The 10,000-nt window shown below is 34.9% G+C and overlaps 1 protein-coding gene and 1 long non-coding RNA gene across 3 annotated transcripts in view; one reads left to right on the top strand and one right to left on the bottom strand.

Moving 5' to 3' along the window:
- Window positions 1–10,000, bottom strand: part of PAPSS2 (3'-phosphoadenosine 5'-phosphosulfate synthase 2) — a 99,404-nt gene that overhangs the window by 40,104 nt on the left and 49,300 nt on the right. The window contains exons 3-5 of the mRNA XM_053692218.1: window positions 6,346–6,581; window positions 5,585–5,723; window positions 1,618–1,736 (exon numbers count right to left, since the gene is read on the bottom strand). Of these exons, the coding sequence (XP_053548193.1) occupies window positions 1,618–1,736; window positions 5,585–5,723; window positions 6,346–6,581 (494 nt within the window). The remainder of the gene's footprint in view (window positions 1–1,617; window positions 1,737–5,584; window positions 5,724–6,345; window positions 6,582–10,000) is intronic.
- LOC128639946 (uncharacterized) overlaps window positions 1–10,000 on the top strand; it is an 11,288-nt gene that overhangs the window by 1,041 nt on the left and 247 nt on the right. The window contains exons 2-4 of one of the 2 annotated variants that reach the window (XR_008399274.1): window positions 5,580–5,762; window positions 6,285–6,500; window positions 9,824–10,000. The exon at window positions 9,824–10,000 is cut by the window's right edge and continues 247 nt beyond it. This is a non-coding gene — a long non-coding RNA (uncharacterized LOC128639946). The remainder of the gene's footprint in view (window positions 1–5,579; window positions 5,763–6,284; window positions 6,501–9,823) is intronic. The other variant, XR_008399275.1, reaches the window with a different exon arrangement.

Below are 10,000 nucleotides of genomic sequence, written 5' to 3' on the forward strand. Positions count from 1 at the left end.
TTAAAATTCCTTCTATTTCCAAATGTGCTTTGTTCTCTTGGTATCCATTGTTGAAAATGAATATGCACATATGCTACACTAGTGGGAGCTAGCTGGTGATTGGTGCCTGCACACAATTGTCTCTTGTATTTGGCCAACTAGATGGGTTCAGATAGCTGCCAGTAATGCAATGTTGTTCCTTCAGTAAAGGATAACAAGAGAATGAAGCATTTGTAATCATAAAAGTAAATTTGAAAGTAGTTTAAAATTGTATGTTCTATCCGAATCATGAATGATTTGTTTGGGTTTTCCTGTCTCTTTAAATCCCCTGCACAAATCTATTGCAAAAAATCAATAAAATGAATAAGATCATCATAGGCCGAATCGCCCACAGCAAATTGTAATGCAAAGAAACTGAATCCTCTTTCTGAATCTTGAAACTTTAATATTGACTTTAGTGTCCCTTTAAATCACAGAAAAAGGGGGCAAAATAAATAATGAATGCAAGATTAGGCATTTTTTATCACAATCTCAAATGTTTAACTAAGGTGCTGATTTAATATTAGCAAGAGAACTGGAATACTGTTAACAAAATATAGACTTTTGCAGATTCACAAAACTGGATAAAGGAGACTAATTACATATGGTTCCATTTATGAAGCTATGTAACCCCTTGGGGTGACCCTACAACTGCAAGATATGAAGTAGCAGTTTTAAAGGGATACTAAACCCAATTTTTTTTTCTTTCATTATTCAGATAGAACATTCAATTTTAAGCAACTTTCTAATTTACTCCTATTATTTTTTTTTCGTTTTCTTGCGATCTTTTTTTAAAAAGCAGGAATGTAAAGCTTAGGAGCCGGCCCATTGTAGGTTCAGCTCCCTGGATAACGCTTGCTTATTGGTGGCTACATTTAGCTTTACATATCTGCTTTTTAAATAAAGATCGCAAGAGAACGAAAAAAAATTGATAATAGGAGTAAATTAGAAAGTTGCTTAAAATGACATGCTCTATCTGAATCACGAAGGAAAAAATATGGGTTTAGTATCCCTTTAAGATCATTGCTTCTTCTGGATGCTGCATTGCTCCCCAGAACTCAGGAGGACATTTAGTTAAATGGGGACCATGTTTGTAAGATTCTAGCTGTATGTTATAATGGCTCCCAATATTGTGTCTGTGAACACTGTGAGCTAGAGGTGGAGTTAGGGACGTCTGTAGGAGCGGTTGGTTGGCAGGAAGGTTTATGAGTTTGGCTGATTGCTTTAGTGGCATCGCTAGGATCCTGTTTGGGAGAGGAGTTAGGGACGTCTGTAGTTGCGGTTGGTTGGCAGGAAGGTTCATGAGTTTGGCCGATTGCTTTAGTAGCATCGCTAGGATCCTGTTTGGGGGAGGAGTTAGGGACGTCTGTAGGTGCGGTTGGTTGGCAGGAAGGTTTATGAGTTTGGCTGATTGCTTTAGTGGCATCGCTAAGATCCTGTTTGGGGGAGGAGTTAGGGACGTCTTTAGGAGCGGTTGGTTGGCAGGAAGGTTTATGAGTTTGGCTGATTGCTTTAGTGGCATCGCTAAGATCCTGTTTGGGGAGGAGTTAGGGAATTTCTTGTTGGGCTTTAGATATTCTCTGTTCCACTTTTTCTTACCCGTTCTTGTAAAAGGTCAACTATTTGCTGTATACAGTCATTTACACTGTGGACATCAGTTTTAAGCACCAGTTCTGAAGCATCCGGTTTTTCATATCCAGAATCAATTCCTGTAAATCCTGTAAGCAAATAATATAAAATGTAAATTGTCAGAACAGGAAATACTCTCAATTTGTATATCACAGCGGATTAGTTAAAAAGTTACTGTTAAAGGGACACTAACCCCAATTTTTTTTCTTTTATGATTCAGATAGAGCATGCGATTTTAAGCAACTTTATAATTTATTTCTATGATCAATTTTTCTTCGTTCTCTTGCTATCTTTATTTGAAAAAGCAGTAATGTAAGCTTAAGAGCCAGCCCATTTTTGGTTCAGCACCTGGGTAGTGCTTGCTGATTGGTGGCTAAATGTAGCCACCAATCAGTGCTGAACCAAAAATGGGCCGGCTCCTAACCTTACATTTTTGCTTTTTCAAATAAAGATAGCAAGAGAACAAAGAAAAATTGATAATTGAATTAAATTATAAAGTTGCTTAAAATGGCATGCTCTATCTGAATCATAAAAGAAAAAAACTCGGTTTAGTGTCCCTTTAATGACAGATATATTAAAGGGGCATTTCAATCAAAACAGAAGTGACATATTTGGATAGAAACATATTTACAATCTACACAGATTGGCAATAATGCTTCTTTTATAAGTTTTCACTGCTTTAGCGTTAGCATTTTTTCTCTCAAATTTTAGAACACAGAAATTTGCTTTCAAGCATGCGACCGATACCAGAAAACGTAAAATGATTTTGAACTAGTAAGAGAGAGGTTTATAAAGAAAAAACTATATATAAAGATTTTTTTTAAATGTACCTTTTTAATTTTAAACAACTTTTTTTTTATGAGTTTTAACAACTTTCCAATTTACTTATATTATTTAATTTGTTTTGTTCTATTGGTGTACTTTGTTTAAAGCGATACTCAGGTAGGCTCAAGAGCTGCTGATTGGTGGTTGCACATATATGCCTCATGTTATTGGCTCACCCAATGCATTCAGCTCACCCAATGCATGCTGCTTCTTTAACAAAGGATACAATGAGAATGAAGCAAATGAGATACTTTAAGTAAATTAGAAAGTTTTTTTTTTAAATTGTATCCTCTATCTGAATCATGAAAGAAATGTTTTGAGTTTCTTGTCTCTTTAAAATGATGATTAAAGGGTCAGTAAACACCTTGTAATTACAAGACATTTCTGTCGTGTTGCTATAGAATAACATAGCAGTCAAGTCTCCTTAAAGGGACAGTCTACAATAGAATTGTTATTGTTTTAAAAGATAGATAATCCCTTTATTACCCATTCCCCAGTTTTGCAAAACCAACACAGTTATATTAATATACTTTTTACTTCTGTGACTAACTTGTATCTAAGTATCTTCTGACCGCCCCTAATCACATGACTTTTAGTTATTATCTATTGACTTGCATTTTAGCCAATTAGTGCAGTGTCTGCCACTAGCCACGGGCGTGATCACAATTCTATCTATATGGCCTGCATGAGCTTGCTCTCCCCTGCTGTGAAAAGTAAATAAAATAGAGGCGGCCTTCAAGGGCTTAGAAATTATCATATGAGCCTTCCTAGGTTTGCTTTCAACTAGAATACCAAAGCAAAATTGTTGATAAAAGTAAATTGGAAAGTTGTTTAAAATTACATGCCCTATTTGAAAAATTTAAGTTTTTTTTTGCTTGACTGTCCCTTTAAGATTTAGCACAATACAATGCTAAATGCAAGACAATAGATAATAAACAGTCACAGTCATGTGATCAGGGGGCTAGAAGAAGGTTCCTAAATACAAGGTAATCACAGAGGTAAAAAGTATGTTAATATAATTGTGTTGGTTATGCAAAACTGGGGAATGGATAATAAAGGGATTATCTATCTTTTAAAACAATAACAATTCTATGGTAGACTGTCCCTTTAAATAACCCCCTGTGCCTGAACACAGTGTTATCTATATGGCCCATGTGTACTTTCTGTCTCTTTGTGTTGAAAAGAGATTTAAAAAGCCTGTGATAAGAGGCAGCCCTCAAAGGCTTAGAAATTAGCATATGAGCCTACCTATGTTTAGTTTAAACTAAGAATACCAAGAGAAAAAAGCTAATTTGATGATAAAAGTAAATTGGAAAGTTGATTAAAGTTAAAAGTCCTATCTGAATAATGAAAGTTTAATTTATACTAGACTGTCCCTTTAAACCTTATTAAAGCAAATTAACATCCTTTTTACTGCAATTATTGTTCAATAGCTAAACTCCACTCACTATTTGCCTTATTTAGAGGATTCAATCAGGGCTTTAGTCTGCAGACAACAAGGCTAGTTACTGTCATAAAGTTAGTATACCGTGTTTTGCTTTGCAACTGTTATCTGACAAAGCCAATTTGGGACCGATATATAGCAGGGTTAGCCTTGAGAAGTAAACAGGGGGCATTTTAATTTCTGAGAATTGGATATTCAATTTTCAGAGCTAAATTACATGAAAAGGGGGCAAAGTTGTTTCATTGTGTATAACTAAACATTATATATAAAAGTCTCAAGGTATTTATTTTCTCTATAAAACTGTTAGTGATGTCCAGGATGTAATTAAAATTGTTGCATCATATTCCAAAATACAAAAATTTACAAAGCTTTTGGGACTCTTAATTTGAGCACACTAGGACATAGTGGGAAAGTAGAAATCAGACTAAGCTTTAAAAAAGGCACAGTAAACACCTTATGATTTTTATATAAAATGTTTAGAGATGCATCATGAATCAATGTTGCATTATTTATTTTGCTCCCTTTTCATGTAATTTAGCTCTGAATGGAAGATTTTCTCATTCTCAAAACTTAAAATGAACCCTAAGTGTTCAAGGCTACAGATCTGCCCATAATTGGCTTTATCTGATAATAACTTCGAAACAATTAACTCTGATTTGTTACTCTATAGCAGCACAAAAACTGTCCTGTATTACAAGGTGTTTACTGTCAATATAATAATATATAATATTCATCTAAACAAGGGATCTTTTATTCTGATAAATTTCACTGGATTTACAGTTGTTAACAAAGTGGCATAGCTAAATCTGACAAATGATGTACATTGGCATACTACTATATCCTCACTGTACATGGGGTAGGCTCTAATGCACTCTTATATTGGTACCAGGTCTGCACTACTGGGAGCAAAAGGAAATCAACTGCCTTGTCTACATATTTAAAGGGACAGTCTACTTGAAAAATGTTATTGTTTAAAAAGATAGAGAATCCCTTTATTACTCATTCCCAAGTTTTGCATAATCAACACAGTTATATTAATACACATATTACCTCTGTGATTACCTCGTATCTAAGCCTCTGCAGACTGCCCCCTTATCTCAGTGCTTTTGACAGACTTGCATTTTAGCCAATCAGTGCAGACTTCTAAATAACTCCACGGAGTGAGCACAATGTTATCTGTATGACACACATGAACTAGTACTGTCTAACTGTGAAAAACTTTCAAAATGCTCTGAGCTAAAAGGCGGTTTTCAACGGTTTAGAAATCAGTTTGAGCCTACCTAGGTTTAGCTTTATAAAAAGAATACCAAGGGAACAAAGCAAATTTGATGATAAAAGTAAATTGGAAAGTTGTTTAAAATTGCATGCCCTATCTGAATCATGAAAGTTTAATTTGGACTAGACTGTCCCTTTAATATGATTTTAACTACATACAAGATAAGCAAGTGAAATACTGTATGTCCACTAAAAAGACATCAGACTATAGGATAGGTAACCATGACTGAAAAAGAACCTTGGCGAAACGCGTCTGTGGTCCACTTCCTTGTGGTGCCTCTACATTCATGCTATATATATTTGTCCATTTTAATTACTTTAAGGTCTTTTCAATAAAATGTTTTATATATTTTACCAGCAGGGCTGTATTTGTTGTTTTTCTGTGTAGGTTACCTTTGATTTCTCCTGCTCGGGCCTTTTTGTACAAGCCTTTAACATCTCGACTTTCACAAATATTCAACGGGGCATCCACAAAGATCTCAAAGAATTGCAACCCCGCAGCTTCATGAATTTTCCTGGCTTCATTACGATCCTATTAAGAAAAAAACAGAAGTGCTAATGATGTTTAAAGGTACTTTTTAAACTATTAAAAAATTCTAAGCAAATTAGTAAAAAAAAAAAAAAATTGTCAACAAAATAAAGGGACGTGAAACCCATTTATTTTTTAAATGATTCAGATAGAGCATACAATTTTAAACAGCTTTCCTATTTACTTCTATTATCAATGTTGCTTCATTCTCTTGGTATCCTTTATTGAAGGAGAAGCAATGCACTACTCGGAGCTAGCTATACACATCAGGTAAGCCAATGGTAAGAGGTTTACATGTGCAGTCACCAATCAGCATTTAGCTTCCAGTCCCTTGAGTCTACCTAGGTATCCTTTTCAGCAAAGGATACCAAGAGAACGATGCAACTTCAATTATAGAAGTAAATTGGAAAGCTGTTTACAATTGTATGCTCTATCTGAATCATGAAAAAACAGTTTGGGTTTCATGACCCTTTAATACTGTTGAACAAACCATGTAAAGTACAGAATAGTGCTATCTAATACACCTTGCTGGCAGCCATATTTCTATAATATTTTATCCCACAGATGCCCGTGTGACACACAGATGCCCATGTGACACACACAAATGCCAAGCTAAATGCGTTACCTTTGTATACGGAGAGATGAAACTTGTAATGCAAACCAGACCAGCGTCTGCAAAGAGCTTTGCAACTTCTGCTATACGACGGATGTTCTCCTCTCTGTCCTCAGAAGAAAAACCCAAGTTTCTGTTTAGGCCATGGCGAATATTGTCTCCATCAAGTGAGTAGCAGGGGATGGCGTGAGTGACCAAATACTCTTCTAGCGCAAAGCCTAATGTTGTCTTACCAGCCCCGGATAGACCTGTAGTCAGATTAAATACATTTAAAGAAAAATGTATTGTCCTAAGCTAAAATCAATTAAATGGACATGAGACCCCAAATGTTTCCTATATGAGTCAAATAGATCATGATTTTTTTTTTTCTATTATCAAATGTGCTTCATTCTCTGGTTACCCTTTGTTGAAAGAGCAGCAATGCAGTACTTAGATGGACACATTGGGTGAGCCAATGAAAACAAATATGTGCAACCACCAATAAACAACTAGCTCCAGTAGTGCATTGCTGTTTCTGAGCCTACGTAGGTTTGCTTTTCACCAAAGGATATCAAAAGAATGAAGCAAATCAGATAATAGAAGTAAAATGGAAAGTTTTTTTAAAAGGGACATGAAACCCAACATTTTTCTTTCACGATTCAGATAGAATACAATTCTGTGTTGGAGATACTGTATCTAGATAGGTCTGGGGCTCTACATAACAGGAAATAGTGCTGCCATACGTGTCCTTGCTAATGTAGAACAATGTTACAAAACGGCTGCCATATAATGCTGCAGACACGTGCACACTCATGAACTTGCCTGATTTTCAACAAAGGATAACAAGAAAACAAAGAGCATTTGATAATAGGAGTCCGATTGGAAAGTTGTTCAGAATTGTATGATCTATCTTAATCATGAAAGAAACATTTTGGGTTTTATGTCCCTTTAAACTTGTAAGCTCTATATGAATCTTGAAATATTGTTTTACTGTTATGTGCAGTGAACCCTTTTTTTATTTGTAGCATCTAAGAGGGATCATTTTTTTTTAAAAGGTACTTAAAGAATGTAAATTTTGATGCTAAAGTGCTCGTTTTTTAAAAATTCGATCAAAAACAGGGGCACTTTAATTCATCAAAATTTACATTTCACTCGTGTTGTGAAAACAAAACTTACCTTTTAATCTTGACAGCAGCTCCAGCTTCCTCCACCCGTTGCAAAGCCTCTTCCTGGGTCTAAAATGAGGTATCCGGCTTCCTCCAATCACGGCGTTGAATCAGACACTGATTCCCCCGTGGGAGAAGCTGTGATTGGAGGATGACCTATCCATCATTTCTCACATCAGAAATGGCTTGCAATGACTGAAGGAAGCTGGAGCTGATGTCAAGATTAAAAAGTAAAAACATTTTTCACAACAGGAGTGAAATGTAAATTTTGATGAATTAAACTGCCCCTGTTTTTAATCGAATTTTTAAAAACCGGGCACTTTAGCATAAAAATTTACATTCACTTTAAGTTTGTTTTTTTAATGAATATTCTTTTGCTGGAAAAATAACTTTTTTCTCTCTAATAATTGTGCATTGTGACACTGTCCACAAACAGCGACATAGAAACACCGTTTCAGAATCAAATTACACTGTTTTAAAGGGACATGAACCCAATTTTTTTTTCTTTTGTGATTTAGAAAGAGCATGCAATTTTAAACTTTTCAATTTACTTCTATTATATAATTTGCTTCGTTCTCTTGATATCCTTTGTTGAAATGCATATCTAAATAGGCTTGGTAGCTGCTGATTGGTGGCTGCACATAGATGCCTCATGTGATTGGCTCACCCATGTGCACTGCTATTTCCTCAACAAAGGATAGCTAAAGAATGAAGCAAATGAAATAATAGAAGTAATTTGGCATGTTGATTAAATTTATATTCTCTATCTGAATCATGAAATAAATATTTTGGGTTTCATGTCCCTTTAACTTAAAGTGATAGTAAATCCGAGCATTGAAAAAAAACCGCTAGCATTTACTATCACTAAAAACGTTGTTTCATTTATAATTTATTTAAAAAAAGGGTTCTAAACCCACCCTAAAGTCAGAGCCTCCGGCCACCCACGGCACAGCACTCTTCTACCAATTTGGCCCTTAGTGTGTCCCTTTAATCTTCTTTCACACAAAAGCAAAAAAAAAAACAATGAACATTTTAACAATGCTTTTATACGAGTGATAGATTTATTTCGTTTTATGTTGTTGTTTTTTTTTTTAACCTTGCCAAAACAAATACTAAAAGACTATAATTGGATTAAACTATGTTGTTCCAAAGTGCACTGTTACCATAATACCCAAGGTTTATTCTGCAATTCTGCTTTTACATAAAAGGGATACCTTTAGCACAATAAAACATTGACTTTGGACCTAAATAAAGTGAGGGTAAAGTTAGGTTGATCACATTTTCATAATAGTGAAAAGTACAATACTCTTTTTCTCAGTGTTTTAAAATATATCTAATTATTATAATACAAAGTGTGTTCCTTACATAGGTCCCATTCTGCAACCTGCCCCCTTGGTAGTTTTCTTTGGCATTGCTGCACGACTCGTTGATTGTAATCTGTAGGCCTATCGCACAGCTTAGCCTTATATGCATGCACATTCGTGCCAAATAATATTCTGGTCACCCAGTCAGCTTTCTTGCCATAGGCGACACTTGCACATGAGCAGTATAGGGTTAAGGAAAGTCCTCATCACATGCAACTTAACAGAGAATTGGAGCTTATGTTCAGATTCACTGTATACTTTGATAGTTGCTTATATTGATATTATAATTATATTGTCTTGTTTGCACACTACTTAGGTATTTAAGACACCAAATTGTTATAATTTTATATACAGACCAAGTATATTTAAGTTGAATAATATTCTTTGTTACTTAAAAGGGACACTAAACCCATTTTTTTTTCTTTCATGATTCAGATAGAGTATGCAATTTTAAGCAACTTTCTAATTTACTCCTTTTATCAATTTTATTAGTTCTTTTGCTATCTTTATTTAAAAAGCAGGAATGTGATGCATAGGAGCCGAGTCATTTATGGTTGAGAACCTGGGTTATGCTTGCTTTTTGGTGGGTAAATGTAAGCATCCAATAAGCAACCGCTATCCATGGTGCTGAACCTAAAATGTGCTGGCTGCTAAGATTTACATTCCTACTTTTTCAAATAAAGATACCAAGAGAACGAAGAAGAATTGATAAATAGGAGTAAATTAGAAAGTGTAAATTAGAAAGTTGCTTAAAAAATTGCATGCTCTATCTGAATCATGAAAGAAAAAATTTGGGTTCAGTGTCCCTTTAAGGGAGACATCCCAGTTTTAAATACAATATTTTATGTGTTTTATTGTTTGTGAATAAATATACTATTCTCTTACATCTAGAATATTTTCTTGATTCGTATCTTTATTTAAATGTATCTTAAGCTTCTTTTAGCGCCCTCTGAATATAATTTATTTCTCTATTTATACTAGGATAGTTGCCAGAAGAAATGCACATGCGCAGATTGTCTAACCCCCCCCCACGCAGGAGCGTGCAACAGCTACTACGTATAGAGCGGGCGGGAGAGCTTTATACATCGCTACTCTGCAGAAAAGAAAACTTAAGGGGCAGAGAGGTTTATTCTGACAAAAAAAAATATATAGCGGTTT

This window comes from Bombina bombina, chromosome 9 (assembly GCF_027579735.1).
Source record: "Bombina bombina isolate aBomBom1 chromosome 9, aBomBom1.pri, whole genome shotgun sequence".
NCBI lineage: Eukaryota > Metazoa > Chordata > Amphibia > Anura > Bombinatoridae > Bombina > Bombina bombina.